The sequence below is a fragment of the Corvus moneduloides genome, chromosome 26 (assembly GCF_009650955.1).
Source record: "Corvus moneduloides isolate bCorMon1 chromosome 26, bCorMon1.pri, whole genome shotgun sequence".
Classification (NCBI taxonomy): Eukaryota; Metazoa; Chordata; class Aves; order Passeriformes; family Corvidae; genus Corvus; species Corvus moneduloides.
The window spans coordinates 1,354,502-1,375,163 of NC_045501.1; the positions used below are offsets into that span (position 1 = coordinate 1,354,502).

At 58.1% G+C, this 20,662-nt stretch overlaps 1 protein-coding gene across 1 annotated transcript; it reads left to right on the plus strand.

Annotated features, from left to right (window-relative positions):
- The first annotated feature begins 687 nt into the window (after positions 1-687).
- Positions 688-20,315, plus strand: CBX1 (chromobox 1). Its single transcript, XM_032091715.1, has 5 exons — positions 688-795; positions 8,496-8,671; positions 11,847-12,024; positions 14,557-14,651; positions 19,842-20,315. Exons 2-5 carry the CDS (start codon positions 8,532-8,534, stop codon positions 19,984-19,986), a joined length of 558 nt encoding a protein of 185 aa, XP_031947606.1. The 5' UTR covers positions 688-795; positions 8,496-8,531; the 3' UTR covers positions 19,987-20,315.
- Positions 20,316-20,662: the final 347 nt, after the last annotated feature.

Genomic DNA, 20,662 nt, shown 5'->3' on the forward strand with positions numbered 1-20,662 from the left:
CTGTGGTTCGGAGTGCCCATCCCACCTTCCCCGGCCCGGGACAAGGAGGGACATGGAGGGGCTGGAGTGGGGCCAGGGAAGGGAACGGAGCTGGGGAAGGGCAGCGGTGGAGTCCCCATCCCTGGAGGCGCTCAAAAACACGCGGATGTGGCACTTGGGGACACGGGTTAGGGGTGGCATGGCAGTGCTGGGGGTATTGGTTGGACCTGGCGATCTCAGAGGGCTTTTCCAACCCGAACGATTGCAAGATTCCATGAAAAAAATCCCACTGAGATGCTCTGAGCGCGGGCACAGGCTGGGCGCATCCCACTGGACGTGGCATTCGGGGCTCCGAACTGGACAAGGTTGTTTTCGGCCACAGCTTGGACTCGAAGACCCTCGAGGTCTTTCCCGCCGTTAATGACTCCAATCATCTAATTAACAACAGGCAGAAAACACAGCCACCGGACCAACCCGGACTACACCTCCCATCATGCCCCACGAGCGCGGCGCACTACACCTCCCAGCACACCCCGCGCGCACGCGGCGCCGCCGCGCCCCGCGGACTACACCTCCCATCACCCCCCGCGCGCCCACACCCGAACGCACTGCGGCTTGGCGGCGGCGCGGACTACACCTCCCGGCGTGCCGCGGGCGGGCGCCGCGCAGGCGCGGTGCGCGCGGCGGGCAGCGGCGCTGGCCGGGCTCTTTTGTTCAGGGCGGCGGACGGAGCGCGGCCAGGCCCGGGCCCCCCCCGACCCCCGAGCGCGGCCCCCGCGCCCCTTCCCTCGGACACCGGCGGCGGGGCTGTGCAAGGTCAGCGGGGACCGCGCAGCGGGCGCGGAGAGGGAGCGGGAGCGATTGGGGGCGTGGGGGGGCTCGGTGCTGAGGGGGGAGAAGGGGGGCGGGGCGGCCGTTGGGGGAGGGGAGGTGCTGTGAGGGGCTGTGAGGGGGGGATGGGGGAGGGGAGAGGCCTGAGGGGCTGAGGGGGGAGGGGGCGGGGAAGGGGGGGCTGGGAGGGGTCAGGGGAAGGGGGGGAGGAGATTTAGGGGGGGTTTGGGGGGGCTGGAGGGGTCAGTGAGGGGGGTTGGGGTCAGTGAGGGGGGAATTTGGTTATAGGGTCAGTGTAGGGGGGGTTTGGGGATGGGGTCAGTGTGGGGGGGTTTGGGGTGCAGGGGAGGGGGTCAGTGAGGGGGGAATTTGGGGATGGGGTCAGTGCAGGGATGGATTTGGGGCTGGGGTCAGTGCAGGGATGGATTTGGGGTTGGGGTCAGGGATGGATTTGGGGCTGGGGTCAGTGCAGGGATGGATTTGGGGCTGGGGTCAGTGCAGGGATGGATTTGGGGTTGGGGTCAGGGATGGATTTGGGGCTGGGGTCAGTGCAGGGATGGATTTGGGGCTGGGGTCAGTGCAGGGATGGATTTGGGGATGGGGTCAGTGCAGGGATTTGGGGTTGGGGTCAGTGCAGGGATGGATTTGGGGCTGGGGTCAGGGATGGATTTGGGGCTGGGGTCAGTGCAGGGATGGATTTGGGGCTGGGGTCAGTGCAGGGATGGATTTGGGGCTGGGGTCAGTGCAGGGATTTGGGGTTGGGGTCAGTGCAGGGATGGATTTGGGGCTGGGGTCAGTGCAGGGATGGATTTGGGGCTGGGGTCAGTGCAGGGATGGATTTGGGGCTGGGGTCAGTGCAGGGATTTGGGGTTGGGGTCAGTGCAGGGATGGATTTGGGGCTGGGGTCAGGGATGGATTTGGGGCTGGGGTCAGTGCAGGGATGGATTTGGGGTTGGGCTCAGGGATGGATTTGGGGCTGGGGTCAGTGCAGGGATGGATTTGGGGATGGGGTCAGTGCAGGGATGGATTTGGGGCTGGGGTCAGGGATGGATTTGGGGCTGGGGTCAGTGCAGGGATGGATTTGGGGCTGGGGTCAGTGCAGGGATTTGGGGATGGGGTCAGTGCAGGGACGGATTTGGGGCTGGGGTCAGGGATGGATTTGGGGCTGGGGTCAGTGCAGGGATGGATTTGGGGCTGGGGTCAGGGATGGATTTGGGGCTGTGGGGGAGGGGAGCAGCGAGGGAGGGGTTTGAGGTTTTGGGGGGGGATGGGAAAGGGGTGAGAGAAGAGCTGGGGGGGATTTGGGGTGGGGGTTTAGGGGAAAGGGGTTGGGAGAAGCTTTGTGGGGTCTTGGGGTGCTGGGAGAGGGGGAGCAGAGGGGGAAAGGGGAGTGGTGGGGTCCAGGAGTGTTTGGGGTGGGGGAGATGCCACGGAGAGAGGGGTTGGGAAGCTGGAAAAGGGGAAACTGCAGGGGGGGAGTGGGATTTTGGGGGGGAAAGTGGGATTTTGGGAAAGGGGAAAAAAGGGGGATTTTGGGGGGGGAAAGCGGGATTTTGGGAGGAAGAAAAAGTGGGATTTTGGGAGGAGAAAGAGGGGGATTTGTGAGGGAAAAAGTGGGATTTTGGGGGAAAAAGAAGTGGGATTTTGGGAGGAAAAAGTGGGATTTAGGAGGGGTGAGAAAGTAGAATTTTCGGGGGAGAGAAAGGGGGATTTTGAGAGGGAGAAAAGTGGGAATTTGGGAGGAAAAAGTGGGAATTTGTGAAGGGAAAAGTGGGATTGTGGCCGGGAGAGCAAAAGTGGGATTGAGAGGGAGAAAAAGTGGGATTTATGATGGGGGAAAAAAAGTGGGATTTGGAGTAGAGAAAGTGGGATTTTGGGAGGAAAAAATGAGATTTGAGGGGACGGAGCTTTACAAACCCCCTGGAACGAAAGGAGGAGGAAGTGCAGGGAAAAGTGGGAAGGAGCAGGATCGGGATCCAGGCTCCAGCTGGGAGCGGGGAGGGACAAATGTCAGCTTTTGGCGGGGAGAATGAGCGGGAACGGGAACGCCGGGATGGCGGCTGATCCCGGGAATCCGGCCCTGGAGGGACCGGCTGGGGGGGATCTGGGGGGTCTGGGGGGGAGCCGCCATCGGGAATTGGGGTTGGGATCGAGGATGGGCTGGGAAAGGGAGAGGAGCTGAGCAGGAGCAGCTCTGGGGGAGTCCCTGCGGAATTTTGCTGGAATTCCGGGGAGCTGGAGGAGCTGAAACTCTGGGAATGAGAGCTGGGAGATGTCTGGGAGAGGAGCAGGAGCTGCGGGATTTGGGTGGTCGGATAAAGCTTTTGCCAGGGAAAAAAAAAAAGATGGATTTGGAGCTGTCCTGGGAGCAGGGAATGGCTTGGGGTTATCCTGGGAATGTGCTCTGCTTCCATGTGTGTCCTGTGGGTGAATTTTGGGTGGGAAAAGCTCTGGAATGTGGATGGGGACGCCGAGGGGATCCCAGGGATGGGTTTGGAAGCAGCTCTCTGTGTGTTCCCATAAAACTGAGGCATCCGAGGGGAAAAATCCTGGGATTTTGGAGGAATAATTCCAGGTTTCGCTGTGGAAGAGCCTGGAAATGTGGGGGGAAAAAACCAAAAAATAGGGATAAATCCCCAAAATCCCGCTGAAAATCCAGAGGGGGAGGTGGGGCTGGGCATCCTGGAATCCATGGGAATGCTCCAGCCCTGGGGAAATGCCCAAAAATCCTGGGAATGCGGCCCCTCCATCTCTTGGGAATGCTTTGTGGGAATCTTCAGGGAGGAGGAGAACATCCCCAATCCCTGCTGTGATTCCAGGAGTTTTCCACTGGAGTGAAATTCCCCTGGAATTCCCGGATTTCTCCCCTTCCAGCAGGGAATGAATCCCAGGAATCCAGCTGGGAATGAGGCTGAGCCTGAGGCTCCTTCCCAGCCTTTTCCCGAGTTTTCCTTCATTCCCAAGGCTTTGGGGTGTCCTGGATGGGTTTTTCCCTCCAGGAATTTGTTCTTTCCCTGTCTCTCCTCCACTGAAATCCAAGGATTTTGGCTTTGCCTGGATCCCTGGGGGAGGAGCAGCCGCTGGAAAGGGAAAAGATTCCGAGTTGGTTCAGCCAAGATTTGCTTTGGATTCGTGGGGTTTTTTGGGATAAACCGAGCTTTTGTCACGGCTTAAATGTTACAAAATTGGAGCTGAATTTTCGGGAGTGTCCAGGGATGGAAATGGCCCAAAAATGGACCCAAAAATGCCTCGAAATTGAACCTAAAATGAGCCCGGAAATGAATCCTAAAATGCCTCAAAATGGACCCAAAAATGCCCTAAAATTGAACCCAAAAATGCCCCAAAAAGAATTCAAAATTGAACCCAAAAATGCCCGAAAATTGAACCCCAAAATGCCCCAAAATGAACCTAAAATGCTCTAAAATGAACCCAAAAATGAACCCAAAATGGACCCAAAAATGCCCTAAAATGAACCCAGAAATGAACCCCAAAAAGCCCCAAAATGAACCCAAAAATGCCCCAAAATGCCCTAAAATGAACCCAAAAATGCCCCAAAATGGACCCAAAAATGCCCTAAAATGAACCCAGAAATGAACCCCAAAATGCCTTAAAATGAACCCAAAAATGAACCCAAAAATACCCCAAAATGGACCCAAAAATGCCATAAAATGAACCCAGAAATGAACCGCAAAATGCCGCAAATTGAACCCAAAAATGAACCCAAAAATGAACCCCAAAAAGAACCCAAAAATGAACCCAAAAATGCCCTAAAATGAACCCAGAAATGAACCCCAAAAAGCCCCAAAATGAACCCAAAAATGCCCCAAAATGCCCTAAAATGAACCCAAAAATGCCCCAAAATGGACCCAAAAATGCCCTAAAATGAACCCAGAAATGAACCCCGAAATGCCTTAAAATGAACCCAAAAATGAACCCAAAAATACCCCAAAATGGACCCAAAAATGCCGTAAAATGAACCCAGAAATGAAGCCCAAAATGCCGCAAAATGAACCCCAAAAAGAACCCAAAAATGAACCCCAAAAAGAACCCAAAAATGAACCCAAAAATGCCCCAAAATGAACCTAAAATGAACCCAATAATGCCCCAAAATGGACCCAAAAATGCCCTAAAATGAACCCAGAAATGGACCCAAAAATCCCCTGAAATGAACCCAAAAATGCCCCCAAAAGAACTCAAAAATGAACCCAAAAGTGCCCTAAAATGAACCCCAGAATGCTCCAAAATTAACCCCAAGATGCCCCAAAATGGATGCAAAAATGCCTCAAAATGAACTCAAAAATTGACCCAAAAATGAACCACAAAATGCCTCAAAATGGACCCCAAAATTGAACCCGAATTGAACCCAAAAATGCCCTAAAATGGATCCAAAATGAACCCAGAGATGCCCAAAATGGACCCAAAAATGAACCCCAAATTCCCCAATTTGGACCCAAAAATGCCTCAAAATAAACCCCAAAATGGACCCAAAAATCCCTTAAAATTGAACCCAAAAATGCCCCAAAAAGAACCCAGAAATGAAACCCAAAATTAACCCAAAGCTGCCCCGAAATGAACCTAAAAATGCCAAAAAATGAACCCAATAATGCTGAAAAAATGAGCCCAAAATGAACCCAAATGAACCCAAAAACGCCCCAAAAGGAACCCAAAAAAAGCCACAAAAATTAACCCCAAAAATGAACCAAACATGCCCCAAAATACCCAAAAATTTACCCAAAAATTCCCAAAATGATCCCAAAAAATGCCACAAAACCCCCAAAATGAACTGAAAAATGACCCCAAATGAACCCAAAAGTTCCCAAAATGACCCCCAAAAAAAAAAAAAAAGCCCCAAAATGGATCCTGGCTCTGGATCCAGGGATTTCCCGGCTCTGGATCCAGGGATTTCCTGGCTCTGAATCCGGACTTTTCCCGGCTCTGGATCCAGGGATTTCCCGGCTCTGGATCCAGGGATTTCCCAGCTCTGAATCCAGACTTTTCCCGGCTCTGGATCCGGACTTTTCCCGGCTCTGGATCCAGGGATTTCCCGGCTCTGGATCCAGGGATTTCCCAGCTCTGAATCCAGACTTTTCCCGGCTCTGGATCCGGACTTTTCCCGGCTCTGGATCCAGGGATTTCCCGGCTCTGAATCCGGACTTTTCCCGGCTCTGGATCCAGGGATTTCCCAGCTCTGGATCCGGACTTTCCCCGGCTCTGGATCCAGGGATTTCCCGGCTCTGGATCCAGGGATTTCCCAGCTCTGAATCCAGACTTTTCCCGGCTCTGGATCCGGACTTTTCCCGGCTCTGGATCCAGGGATTTCCCGGCTCTGAATCCGGACTTTTCCCGGCTCTGGATCCAGGGATTTCCCAGCTCTGAATCCAGACTTTTCCCGGCTCTGGATCCAGGGATTTCCCGGCTCTGGATCCAGGGATTTCCCGGCTCTGAATCTGGACTTTCCCCGGCTCTGGATCCAGGGATTTCCCAGCTCTGAATCCAGACTTTTCCCGGCTCTGAATCCGGACTTTTCCCAGCTCTGGATCCAGGGATTTCCCGGCTCTGAATCCGGACTTTTCCCGGCTCTGGATCCAGGGATTTCCCGGCTCTGGATCTGGACTTTCCCCGGCTCTGGATCCAGGGATTTCCCAGCTCTGAATCCAGACTTTTCCCAGCTCTCCATCCCTCCTGCCTCTTCCCACCAAGCCCTGGCTGGATTTTCAGGAATTCTTGCTTCCCTAAATGGCTCTGGAAGCTGTGGAAAACTCTGGGATGAGGAGCTGGATAAAATCCCGGAGCCTCAATCCCTGATCCAGCAAGGAAACGACCACGGAGAGGGGTCGGGATCAGGGAATGTGCCTGGGATTTCACCGGGATTAACAATTCCCGCAGCGGGAGTTGATAGAAACCCCACTGTTCCCAAAATCCCACCGGTGTCCCCAAAATCCCACTGTTCCCAGAATCCCACCACTGTTCCCAAAATCCCACTGTTCCCAGAATCCCACTGTACCAGGGTGGGAATATCCCACTGTTCCCAAAATCCCACCAGTGCTCCCAAAATCCCACCACTATCCCCAAAATCCCACCACTGTTTCCAAAGTCGCACTATTCCCAAAATCCCACTGTTCCCCAAATCCCACCGGTGCTCCCAAAATCCCACTGTTCCCAGAATCCCACTCTTCCCAAAATCCCACTGTGCCAAGGTGGGAATATCCCAGTGTTCCCCAAATCCCACCACTGTTCCCAAAATCCCACTGTACCAGGGTGGGAATATTCCAATGTTCCCCAAATCCCACCGGTGTTCCCAAAATCCCACTGTTCCCAAAATCCCACCACTATCCCCAAAATCCCACCACTGTTTCCAAAGTCGCACTATTCCCAAAATCCCACTGTTCCCCAAATCCCACCAGTGTTCCCAAAATCCCACTGTTCCCCAAAATCCCACTGTTCCCCAAAATCCCACTGTCCCCACAATCCCACTCTTCCCAAAATCCCACCAGTGTTCCCAAAATCCCACTGTAAGAGGGTGGGAATATCCCAGTGTTCCCAAAATCCCACTGTCCCCAAAAGCCCACTGTGCCATGGTGGGAATATCCCAGTGTTCCCAAAATCCCACCGGTGTTCCCAAAATCCCACTGTCCCCACAATCCCACTGTTCCCAAAATCCCAGCACTATCCCCAAAATCCCACTGTTTCCAAAAATCCCACTGTTCCCAAAATCCCACCAGTGTTCCCCAAATCGCACCGGTGTTCCCAAAATCCCACTGTACCAGGGTGGGAATATCCCAGTGTTCCCAAAATCCCATCAGTGTTCCCAAAATCCCATCGGTGTTCCCAAAATCCCACTGTCCCCACAATCCCACTGTTCCCAAAATCCCACTGTTCCTAAAATCCCACTGTTCCCAAAATCCCACTGTGCCACGGTGGGAATATCCCGGTGTTCCCAAAATCCCACCAGTGCTCCCAAAATCCCACTGTTCCCCAAATCCCACCACTATCCCCAAAATCCCACCACTGTTTCCAAAGTCGCACTATTCCCAAAATCCCACTGTTCCCCAAATCCCACCGGTGCTCCCAAAATCCCACTGTTTCCAAAATCCCACTATTCCCAAAATCCCACCAGTGTTCCCCAAATCCCACTGTCCCCAAAATCCCACTGTTTCCAAAATCCCACTGTGCCAGGGTGGGAATATCCTGGTGTTCCCAAAATCCCACCGGTGTTCCCAAAATCCGGTGTTCCCAAAATCCCACTGTACCAGGGTGGGAATATCCCAGTGTTCCCAAAATCCCACTGTGCCACGGTGGGAATATCCTGGTGTTCCCAAAATCCCACCAGTGTTCCTACAATCCCACTATCCCCAAAATCCCACCACTGTTCCCAAAATCCCACCGGTGTCCCCAAAATCCCACCGGTGCTCCCAAAATCCCACTGTTTCCAAAGTCGCACTATTCCCAAAATCCCACTATTCCCAAAATCCCACCACTATCCCCAAAACCCCACCGCTATTCCCACAACCCCGCTCTCCCCGCGCTGGCAATCCCCCGATCCAACCTGAACAGCAATCCCGGCGGGGCTTTCCCCCCTCCGCTCCAATCCAACGAGGAGGAAAATCCCCGGAATTCTCCGCCGGGAAGGGACTCACCGGGGCCCGCGTGTGTGTGTGTGTGTGTTTTTCCGTCCCGTGCCGCAGCAGCGTCGCCCGGCCGCGGAGAAGCTGGCCGGCACAATGGGAAAAAAGCAGAACAAGAAGAAAGTGGAAGAGGTGCTGGAGGAGGAGGAGGAGGAATACGTGGTGGAGAAGGTGCTGGACCGGCGGGTGGTCAAGGGCAAGGTGGAATATCTGCTCAAGTGGAAGGGATTCTCCGAGTAAGCGCCCGGGAAGTCGGGATCGTCCTTTGGGATTTGCTGCACGGGGTTGGGTTTTGCCGGGGGTGAGGGCGGCTCTGGGCGTGATCCCGGCGTTCCGCGGGGTTTTCCGTGCTGGGGTGGGTGCGGAGAGGAAGTGGTGGGTGAGAGGTGGTGGGTTCAAAAAGGCGGTGAGCCGGGGGGGGGGAATGTCCCGGTGTGCCCAAAATCCAACCGGTGTGCCCAAAATCCAACCGGTGTTCCCAAAATGGCGCTGAGCCAGAGTGGGAATGTCCCGGTGTGCCCAAAATCCAACCGGTGTGCCCAAAATGGCGCTGAGCCAGAGTGGGAATGTCCCGGTGTCCCCAAAATCCAACCGGTGTGCCCAAAATCCAACTGGTGTTCCCAAAATGGCGCTGAGCCAGAGCGGGAATGTCCCGGTGTGCCCAAAATCCAACTGGTGTTCCCAAAATGGCGCTGAGCCAGAGTGGGAATGTCCCGGTGTGCCCAAAATCCAACCGGTGTGCCCAAAATCCAACTGGTGTTCCCAAAATGGCGCTGAGCCAGAGCGGGAATGTCCCGGTGTCCCCAAAATCCAACCGGTGTTCCCAAAATGGCGCTGAGCCAGAGTGGGAATGTCCCGGTGTCCCCAAAATCCAACTGGTGTTCCCAAAATGGCGCTGAGCCAGAGTGGGAATGTCCCGGTGTCCCCAAAATCCAACCGGTGTTCCCAAAATGGCGCTGAGCCAGAGTGGGAATGTCCCGGTGTGCCCAAAATCCAACTGGTGTTCCCAAAATGGCGCTGAGCCAGAGTGGGAATGTCCCGGTGTGCCCAAAATCCAACCGGTGTGCCCAAAATGGCGCTGAGCCAGAGTGGGAATGTCCCGGTGTGCCCAAAATCCAACTGGTGTGCCCAAAATGGCGCTGAGCCAGAGTGGGAATGTCCCGGTGTGCCCAAAATCCAACTGGTGTTCCCAAAATGGCGCTGAGCCAGAGTGGGAATGTCCTGGTGTGCCCAAAATCCCACTGTGCTCAAAATCCCACTGGGCCACGGTGGGAATGTCCTGCTGTGCCCAAAATCCCACCAGTGTTCCCAAAATCCCATCGGTGTTCCCAAAATCCCACTGTGCCAGAGTGGGAATGTCCCGGTGTGCCCAAAATCCAACCGGTGTGCCCAAAATCCAACCGGTGTGCCCAAAATGGCGCTGAGCCAGAGTGGGAATGTCCCGGTGTCCCCAAAATCCAACTGGTGTTCCCAAAATGGCGCTGAGCCAGAGTGGGAATGTCCCGGTGTCCCCAAAATCCAACCGGTGTGCCCAAAATCCAACCGGTGTTCCCAAAATGGCGCTGAGCCGGGGGGGAATGTCCCGGTGTGCCCAAAATCCAACTGGTGTGCCCAAAATGGCGCTGAGCCAGGGTGGGAATGTCCCGGTGTCCCCAAAATCCAACTGGTGTTCCCAAAATGGCGCTGAGCCAGAGTGGGAATGTCCTGGTGTGCCCAAAATCCAACCGGTGTGCCCAAAATGGCGCTGAGCCAGAGTGGGAATGTCCCGGTGTGCCCAAAATCCAACTGGTGTGCCCAAAATGGCGCTGAGCCAGAGTGGGAACGTCCCGGTGTGCCCAAAATCCAACCGGTGTGCCCAAAATGGCGCTGAGCCAGAGTGGGAACGTCCCGGTGTGCCCAAAATCCAACCGGTGTGCCCAAAATGGCGCTGAGCCAGAGTGGGAATGTCCCGGTGTCCCCAAAATCCAACCGGTGTTCCCAAAATGGCGCTGAGCCAGAGCGGGAATGTCCCGGTGTGCCCAAAATCCAACTGGTGTTCCCAAAATGGCGCTGAGCCAGAGTGGGAATGTCCCGGTGTCCCCAAAATCCAACTGGTGTGCCCAAAATGGCGCTGAGCCAGAGTGGGAATGTCCCGGTGTCCCCAAAATCCAACTGGTGTGCCCAAAATGGCGCTGAGCCAGAGTGGGAATGTCCTGGTGTGCCCAAAATCCCACTGTGCTCAAAATCCCACTGTGCCAGGGTGGGAATGTCCCGGTGTTCCTAAAATCCCACTGTTCCCAAAATCCCACTGTGCCAGGGTGGGAATGTCCCGGTGTGCCCAAAATCCAACCGGTGTGCCCAAAATGGCGCTGAGCCAGGGGGGGAATGTCCCGGTGTGCCCAAAATCCCATCGGTGTTCCCAAAATCCCACTGTGCCAGGGTGGGAATGTCCCGGTGTTCCTAAAATCCAACCGGTGTTCCCAAAATCCCATCAGTGTTCCCAAAATCCCACTGTGCCAGAGTGGGAATGTCCCGGTGTGCGCAAAATCCCACTGTTCCCAAAATCCCACTGTTCCCAAAATCCCACTGTGCCAGGGGGGGAATGTCCCGGTGTTCCTAAAATCCAACCGGTGTTCCCAAAATGGCGCTGAGCCGGGGGGGAATGTCCCGATGTTCCTAAAATCCCATCGGTGTTCCCAAAATCCCACTGTGCCCAAAATCCCACTGTGCCAGGGTGGGAATGTCCCGGTGTGCCCAAAATCCCATCGGTGTTCCCAAAATCCCACTGTGCCCAAAATCCCACTGTGCCCAAAATCCCACTGTGCCAGGGTGGGAATGTCCCGGTGTGCCCAAAATCCCATCGGTGTTCCCAAAATGCCACTGTGCCCAAAATGCCACTGTACCCAAAATCCCACTGTGCCGGGGGGGAATGTCCCGGTGTGCCCAAAATCCCATCGGTGTTCCCAAAATCCCACTATGCCCAAAATCCCACTGTGCCAGGGTGGGAATGTCCCACCGTTCCCAAAATCCCACCAGTGTTCCCAAAATCCCACCGTTCCCAAAATCCCACTGAGCCACGGTGGGAATATCCTGGTGTTCCCAAAATCCCATCGGTGTTCCCAAAATCCCACTGTGCCAGGGTGGGAATGTCCTGGTGTTCCCAAAATCCCAGTGTTCCCAAAATGCCACTGTTCCCAACATCCCACTGTGCCAGGCTGGGAATATCCCAATACAACCTGGAAAGAAATCCCAGCAGGGTTCCCCCCTCCAATCCAACGGGGGAGAATCCAAGGAATTCTCTGCTGAGAAGGGAATCAGCTCCTTCCCTCCAGCAATCCCAACTCGCTCTTCCCACCATCCCCACCATCCCCGAATCCCGGGATTTTCCCGGCTCTGGAAAATTAAGCGAGGAGCTTTTCCGTTTGCTCGCAGCGAAGACAACACCTGGGAGCCCGAGGAGAACCTGGACTGCCCGGACCTGATCGCGGAATTCCTGCAATCCCAGAAAACCGCGCACGAGAGCGACAAATCCGAGGGCAGCAAGCGCAAGGCGGAGTCGGACAGCGAGGACAAGGGCGAGGAGAGCAAACCAAAGAAAAAGAAGGAAGAGGTGAGGCCGGGAGGAGTCCGGCTCCCAGTCTGCTCCCAGTCTGCTCCCAGTCTGCTCCCAGTTAGCTCCCAGTTAGCTCCCAGGTAGCTCCCAGTCCCGCTCCCAGTCTGCTCCCAGTCTGCTCCCAGTTAGCTCCCAGGTAGCTCCCAGGTAGCTCCCAGTCCCACTCCCAGTCTGCTCCCAGTTAGCTCCCAGTTAGCTCCCAGTCGGCTCCCAGTCGGCTCCCAGTCGGCTCCCAGTCGGCTCCCAGTCCTGCTCCCAATCCCGCTCCCAGTCCGCTCCCAGTCCGTTCCGAGTCCGTTCCGAGTCCATTTCCCAGCTTTTTCCCAGTCTGCTCCCAGTCCCGCTCCCAGTCCCGCTCCCAGTCCGCTCCCAATCTGTTCCCAGTCAGCTCCCAGTTCATTCCCAGTCAGCTCCCAGTTCCGTTCCCAGTCTGCTCCCAGTCCCGCTCCTAGTCTGCTCCCAGTCCCGCTCCCAGTTAGCTCCCAGTCTGCTCCCAGTCAGCTCCCAGTTCCGTTCCCAATCTGCTCCCAGTCCCGCTCCTGGTCTGCTCCCAGTCCCGCTACCAGTCTGCTCCCAGTCTGCTCCCAGTCAGCTCCCAGTTCCGTTCCCAGTCCATTCCCAGTCCAGCTCCCAGTCCATTCCCAGTCCGTTCCCAGTCCATTTCCCAGCTTTTTCCCAGTCTGTTCCCAGTCTGTTCCCAGTCCCGCTCCCGGTCAGCTCCCAGTCTGCTCCCAGTCCATTCCCAGTCTGTTCCAACTCCATTTCCCAGCTTTTTCCCAGTCCACTCCCAGTCTGTTCCCAGTCCGCTTCCCAGTTTTTTCCTAGTCCCGCTCCCAGTCCCGCTCCCAGTCCATTCCCAGTCCCGCTCCCAGTCCATTCCCAGTCCGTTCCCAATCCATTCCCAGTGCTTTCCCAGCTTTTTTCCCAGCTTTTTCCCCAGTCCGTTCCCAGTTCAGTTCCCAGTCCGTTCCCAGTCCATTCCCAGTCCCACTCCCAGTCCTGTTCCCAGTGGTTTCCCAGTTTTTTCCCAGTCCCACTCCCAGTCCATTTCCCAGCTTTTTGCCAGTCTGCTCCCAGTCCGTTCCCAGTCCCCTTCCCAGTTCCGTTCCCAGTCTGCTCCCAGTCCCGCTCCTAGTCTGCTCCCAGTCCCGCTCCCAGTTAGCTCCCAGTCTGCTCCCAGTCAGCTCCCAGTTCCGTTCCCAATCTGCTCCCAGTCCCGCTCCTGGTCTGCTCCCAGTCCCGCTCCCAGTCTGCTCCCAGTCTGCTCCCAGTCAGCTCCCAGTTCCGTTCCCAGTCCATTCCCAGTCCAGCTCCCAGTCCATTCCCAGTCCGTTCCCAGTCCATTTCCCAGCTTTTTCCCAGTCTGTTCCCAGTCTGTTCCCAGTCCCGCTCCCGGTCAGCTCCCAGTCTGCTCCCAGTCCATTCCCAGTCTGTTCCAACTCCATTTCCCAGCTTTTTCCCAGTCCACTCCCAGTCTGTTCCCAGTCCGCTTCCCAGTTTTTTCCTAGTCCCGCTCCCAGTCCCGCTCCCAGTCCATTCCCAGTCCGTTCCCAATCCATTCCCAGTGCTTTCCCAGCTTTTTTCCCAGCTTTTTCCCCAGGCCGTTCCCAGTTCAGTTCCCAGTCCGTTCCCAGTCCATTCCCAGTCCCACTCCCAGTCCTGTTCCCAGTGGTTTCCCAGTTTTTTCCCAGTCCCACTCCCAGTCCCATTCCCAGTCCATTTCCCAGCTTTTTGCCAGTCTGCTCCCAGTCCGTTCCCAGTCCCCTTCCCAGTCCCGTTCCCAGTCTGTTCCCAGTCGGCTCTCAGTCCCGCTCCCAGTCCCGCTCCCAGTCCATTCCCAGTGGTTTCCCAGTTTTTTTCCCAGTCTGCTTCCCAGTCCCGTTCCCAATCCGTTCCCAGTCCCATTCCCAGTCCATTCCCAGTTCAGTTCCCAGTCCCGCTCCCAGTCCCGCTCCCAGTCGGCTCCCAGTCCGCTCCCAGTCCATTCCCAGTGGTTTCGTAGTTTTTTTCCCAGCTTTTTCCCCAGTTCCTTTCCCAGTCCGTTCCCAGTGGTTTCCCAGTTTTTTTCCCAGTTCCGTTCCCAGTCCATTCCCAGTCCATTCCCAGTTCAGTTCCCAGTCCCACTCCCAGTCAGTTCCTAGTCCGCTCCCAGTCCCACTCCCAGTCCACTCCCAGTCCACTCCCAGTCCGCTCCCAGTCCAGCTCCCAGTCTGCTCCCAGTCCATTCCCAGTCCAGCTCCCAGTCCCACTCCCAGTCCAGCTCCCAGTCCATTCCCAGTCCGCTCCCAGTCCGCTTCCCTCCCCACCCTCCCAGCCAGGAATCCCTTCCCAGTATCCCGCCCATCCCTGCCCTATCCCACTTTAAGGCCGTTCCCTTCTCCCCCTCCCTGTCCAGCTGAGCATTCCCGGAGCCCTCGGAGCATCCCCCCCCCCCCCGCGATTCCGGCGCTCCCTGCCCAGCCCGGAGCCGCCAATTCCCCCTGGGAATTCCCCCCTGGAATTTCCTTTGCTTTTCCTCCCTTTCCGCAGTCGGAGAAACCGCGAGGCTTCGCCCGAGGCTTCGAGCCGGAGCGAATCATCGGCGCCACGGACTCCAGCGGGGAGCTGATGTTCCTCATGAAGTGGTGAGCGAGGCTCTGCCCCTCCTGTGCCCCCTCCTGTGCCCCCTCCTGTGCCCCCTCCTGTGCCCTGTGCCCCCTCCTGTGCCCTGTGCCCCTTCCCTGTGCCCTGTGCCCCTTCCCCTGTGCCCTGTGCCCCTTCCCCTGTGCCCCCTCCTGTGCCCCCTCCTGTGCCCTGTGCCCCTTCCCCTGTGCCCCCTCCTGTGCCCCCTCCTGTGCCCTGTGCCCCCTCCTGTGCCCCCTCCTGTGCCCTGTGCCCCCTCCTGTGCCCTGTGCCCCTTCCCCTGTGCCCCCTCCTGTGCCCCCTCCTGTGCCCTGTGCCCCTTCCCTGTGCCCTGTGCCCCCTCCTGTGCCCTGTGCCCCCTCCTGTGCCCCCTCCTGTGCCCTGTGCCCCTTCCCCTGTGCCCTGTGCCCCCTCCTGTGCCCTGTGCCCCCTCCTGTGCCCTGTGCCCCTTCCCCTGTGCCCCCTCCTGTGCCCCCTCCTGTGCCCTGTGCCCCTTCCCCTGTGCCCCCTCCTGTGCCCTGTGCCCCCTCCCCTGTGCCCCCTCCTGTGCCCCCTCCCTGTGCCCTGTGCCCCCTCCTGTGCCCCCTCCTGTGCCCTGTGCCCCCTCCTGTGCCCTGTGCCCCCTCCTGTGCCCCCTCCTGTGCCCTGTGCCCCTTCCCCTGTGCCCCCTCCTGTGCCCCCTCCTGTGCCCTGTGCCCCTTCCCCTGTGCCCCCTCCTGTGCCCTGTGCCCCTTCCCCTGTGCCCCCTCCTGTGCCCCTTCCCCTGTGCCCCCTCCTGTGCCCTGTGCCCCCTCCTGTGCCCCCTCCTGTGCCCCCTCCTGTGCCCTGTGCCCCTTCCCCTGTGCCCCCTCCTGTGCCCTGTGCCCCCTCCCCTGTGCCCCCTCCTGTGCCCTGTGCCCCCTCCTGTGCCCCCTCCTGTGCCCTGTGCCCCTTCCCTGTGCCCTGTGCCCCCTCCTGTGCCCTGTGCCCCTTCCCCTGTGCCCACTCCTGTGCTCTGTGCCCCCTCCTGTGCCCTGTGCCCCCTCCTGTGCCCCTTCCCCTGTGCCCCCTCCTGTGCCCCCTCCTGTGCCCCCTCCTGTGCCCTGTGCCCCCTCCTGTGCCCTGTGCCCCTTCCCCTGTGCCCCCTCCTGTGCCCTGTGCCCCCTCCTGTGCCCTGTGCCCCTTCCCCTGTGCCCCCTCCTGTGCCCCCTCCTGTGCCCTGTGCCCCTTCCCCTGTGCCCCCTCCTGTGCCCCCTCCTGTGCCCCCTCCTGTGCCCTGTGCCCCCTCCTGTGCCCTGTGCCCCTTCCCCTGTGCCCCCTCCTGTGCCCTGTGCCCCTTCCTGTGCCCCTTCCCCTGTGCCCCTTCCCCTGTGCCCCTTCCCCTGTGCCCCTTCCCCTGTCCCCCTTCCCCTTTCCCCTTCCCCGTGCCCCTTTTCCCCGTGCCCCTTTTCCCCGTGCCCCTTTTCCCCGTGCCCCTTTTCCCCATGCCCCTTCCCCGTGCCCCTTTTCCCCGTGCCCCTTTTCCCCATGCCCCTTTTCCCCATGCCCCTTTTCCCCGTGCCCCTTTTCCCCATGCCCCTTCCCCTTTCCCCTTCCCCCCTGCCCCCTCCCCATGCCCCCTCCCCGGCCCCACAGATGCCCGGTGGCACCGCTGGATCGGGAATTGTGCCGGAGCAGGAGCCGGGATGGTCCCTCTGCCCGTGGCCGGTGCCGCCCCAGGGCCGCCCCAGCGCCGCGGGGATCCCGGTTCTGGCTGCTGCCCCGCGCCGGGGGGCTCGGGAGGGGCTGGGACTGGGTTAGGACCAGGGTTAGGATCAGGATCAGGAGCTGGGTCAGGATCAGGGTTAGGACCAGGGTTAGGATCAGGATCAGGGGCTGGGTCACGATCAGGGTTAGGACCAGGGTTAGGACTGGGATCGGGGTTCGGGTCAGGGTCTGGGTTAGGACCAGGGTCAGGATCAGGGTTAGGACCAGGGTCAGGGTCTGGGTTAGGACCAGGGTCAGGATCAGGGTTAGGACCAGGGTCAGGATCAGGGTTAGGACCAGGGTCAGGGTCAGGGTTAGGACCAGGATCGGGGTCAGGGTTAGGACCAGGGTTAGGATCAGGATCAGGGGCTGGGTCACGATCAGGGTTAGGACCAGGATCGGGGTCAAGGTTAGGACCAGGATCAGGGTTCGGGTCAGGGTCAGGGTCTGGGTTAGGATCAGGCTTAGGACCAGGGTCAAGATCAGGATCAGGGTCTGGGTCTGAGTCTGGGTTAGGACCAGGGTCAGGATCAGGGTTTGGGATCAGGATCAGGGTCTGGGTTAGGACCGGGGTTAGGACCAGGGTCTGGGTTAGGATCAGGGTCAGAGTCAGGGTCAGGGTTAGGACCAGGGTTCAGGTCAGGGTCTGGGTCTGGATCAGGGTCAGGGTCTGGGTTAAGATCAGGGTCAAGATCAGGGTTGGGACCAGGGTCAGGGTTGGGGTCTGGGTCAGGATCTGGGTTGGGATTCAGGTCAGGATCAGGGTCAGGGTTAGGGTCAGGGTCGGGATCAGCATTAGGACCAGGGTCAGGGTTAGGATGAGGATCAGGGTTAGGATGGGGATCAGGGTTAGGATGAGGATCAGGGTTGGGATCAGGGTTAGTAACAAGATCAGGATCAGGGTTAGGGCCAGGATCCAGGGTCAGGATCTCGGTTAGGGTCAGCATCAGGTTTCAGATCATGGTCAGTGTTAGGATCAGGGTCAGGGTTTGGATTAGGGTCAGGGTCAGGGTTTGGGAACAGGGTCTGGATCAGGGTCAGGGTTTGAGTCAGGATCAGGGCCAGGGTTCAGGGTCCAGCACCCAGGTCAGGTTTTACGGTTAGGGCTTGGGGTCTTTGGGACACCCTGATCCCCTCAGGAATTCCATTCTCCTTCCCCTCCCCCATCCCCCTTTTCCCAGCTCCTCCCTCACTCCCGTTCCTCTCCCACCCCCAGGAAGAGCTCGGACGAGGCCGACCTGGTGCCCGCCAAGGAAGGGTCAGGGCTTGGGATCAGGGTCGGGGTTTGGGGTCAGGGTCTGGATCAGGGTCCGGGTTTGGGATCAGGGTTCAGGTCAGGGTTTAGGGTTAGGGTTTGGGGTCTTCGGGACACCCTGATCCCTTCTCCTGCCGTTCCCCCATCCCCCTTTTCCCAGCTCCTCCCTCACTCCCGTTCCTCTCCCAGCCCAGGCAGAACTCGGACGAGGCCGACCCGGTGCCCGCCAAGGAAGGGTCAGGGTCAGGGTTTGGATCCGGGTTTTGGATCAGGGTCAGGATCAGGGTCAGGGTTTGAGTCAGGGTCAGGACCAGGGCCGGGGTCATGGTTTGGGGTCATGGTTTAGGGTCTGGGTCAGGGTTTGGGTCAGGATCAGTGTCAGGGTTCAGGGTCCAGGTCAGGGTCAGGGTTAGGGTTAGGGTTCGGGGTCTTCGCCTTCTCCTTCCACTCCCCCATCCCTCCTTTCCCAGCTCCTCCCTCACTCCCGTTCCTCTCCCAGCCCAGGCAGAACTCGGACGAGGCCGACCTGGTGCCCGCCCAGGAAGGGTCAGGGTCAGGGTTTGGATCCGGGTTTTGGATCAGGTTCAGGGTCAGGATCAGGGTCAGGGTTCAATTCAGGATCAGGGTTTGGGATCAGGCTTTAGGGTCAGGGTTTAGGGTCAGGGTTTAGGGTCAATACCCGGGATCTTTGGGACACCCTGATCCCTTCTCCTTCCACTCCCCCATCCCTCCTTTCCCAGCTCCTCCCTCACTCCCACCCCAGGAAGAACTCGGACGAGGCCGACCTGGTGCCCGCCAAGGAAGGGTCAGGGTTTGGGATCAGGATCAGGGGTTTGGTGTCAGGGTTTAGGGTTAGGATCAGGGTTTGGGATCAGGGTCTGGATCAGGGTCAGGGTTTGGGATCAGGGTCTGGATCAGCGTCAGGGTTCAGGATCAGGATCAGGGTTCAGGATCAGGGTCAGGGTTTGGGTCAGGATCAGGATCAGGATCAGGGTTCAGGTCAGGGTTTAGGGTTAGGGTTTGGGGTCTTCGGGACACCCTGATCCCTTCTCCTGCCGTTCCCCCATCCCCCTTTTCCCAGCTCCTCCCTCACTCCCGTTCCTCTCCCAGCCCAGGAAGAACTCGGACGAGGCCGACCCGGTGCCCACCTAGGAAGGGTCAGGATCAGGGTTTGGATCCAGGTTTTGGATCAGGTTCAGGGTCAGGGTTTGAGTCAGGGTCAGGACCAGGGCCGGGGTCAGGTTCATGGTTTGGGGTCATGGTTTAGGGTCAGGGTCAGGGTTTGGGTCAGGATCAGCGTCAGGGTTCAGGGTCCAGGTCAGGGTCAGGGTTAGGGTTCGGGGTCTTCGCCTTCTCCTTCCACTCCCCCATCCCTCCTTTCCCAGCTCCTCCCTCACTCCCGTTCCTCTCCCACCCCAGGAAGAACTCGGACGAGGCCGACCTGGTGCCCGCCCAGGAAGGGTCAGGGTTAGGATCAGGTTCAGGGTTAGGATCAGGGTCGGGCTTCAATTCAGGATCACGGTTTGGGATCAGGCTTTAGGGTCAGGGTTTAGCGTCAGGGTTTGGGTCAATGCTCGGGGTCTTTGGGACACCCTGATCCCTTCTCCTTCCCCTCCCCCATCCCCCTTTTCCCAGCTCCTCCCTCACTCCCGTTCCTCTCCCACCCCAGGAAGAGCTCGGACGAGGCCGACCTGGTGCCCGCCTAGGAAGGGTCAGGATCAGGGTTTGGATCAGGGTCAGGGTTAGGATCAGGATCAGGGTCAGGGTTTGAGTCAGGGTCAGGACCAGGGTCAGGATCATGGTTTGGGGTCATGGTTTAGGGTCAGGGTCAGGGTTTGGGTCAGGATCAGCGTCAGGGTTCAGGGTCCAGGTCAGGGTTACAGTTCGGGGTCTTCACCTTCTCCTGCCGTTCCCCCATCCCCCTTTTCCCAGCTCCTCCCTCACTCCCGTTCCTCTCCCACCCCAGGAAGAACTCGGACGAGGCCGACCTGGTGTCCGCCTAGGAAGGGTCAGGGTTTGGGATCAGGGTCAGGGTTTGGGGTCAGGGTTAGGATCAGGGTCAGGGTTTGGGATCAGGGTTTAGGGTTAGGGTTAGGATCAGGGTTTGGGATCAATACCCGGGATCTTTGGGACCCCCTGATCCCTTCTCCTTCCACTCCCCCATCCCCCTTTTCCCAGCTCCTCCCTCACTCCCGTTCCTCTCCCACCCCAGGAAGAACTCGGACGAGGCCGACCTGGTGCCCGCCAAGGAAGCCAACATCAAGTGCCCGCAGGTGGTGATCTCGTTCTACGAGGAGCGGTTGACATGGCACTCCTACCCCTCAGAGGACGATGACAAGAAAGAGGACAAGAACTAATTCCTGCTGGCTCCTCTCCGGGAAGCCTTCGGGGTGGTTTTGTTTTGTTTTGTTTTGTTGCTTTTTTTCCTGGTTTTTTTTTGGTTTTTTTGGGAAGCCGATCCGAACTTTGGCGGGGTTTGAGCAAAGGAAGGGTTTGGAGGCGGCTCCGCTCGGCTTGGGGGGAGCACCCAGAGGTGGCCTCGGAAGATCCCCCCCTGAGCTCGGTGTGGGTGCCCTGCGGCCGCTCCTCTGCTCCCTCGGCCAGATTCCAGCAGATTCCCATGGAATCCCAGATTCCAGCCCGTTTGGGGTGGGGAGGGAGACTCGGGGGGATACAGCAAGTTTGGGATGGGGAGGGTGGGGGGTTTTGGGGGGATGGGGAGGAGGCTCAAAGCAACGGGAGCAGAAGTAAAACCCCTTCCATGAAGGACTCGCTGGGATGGCCGGGATCGGGATCGGGATCGGGAATGCAGATGGATCCTGCTTCCCCTTCAGCCCCAGCCCAGCGGCCGCCAGCCCCGGTGCCCAGAGCGTTCACCCCGCGGTTTTAAGGCGTAGCCTGCCTGGAGGTCTTGGATTTTCATTTTGATTTTCCTTTTTTTTTTTTTGTCTTTTTGGGGGTTTTTGGGGGTCTTTTTCGTTTTTATTTTCCTGCCTTTTTTGGGGTTTTTTTTCTGTCTTCTTTTGGGGGTTT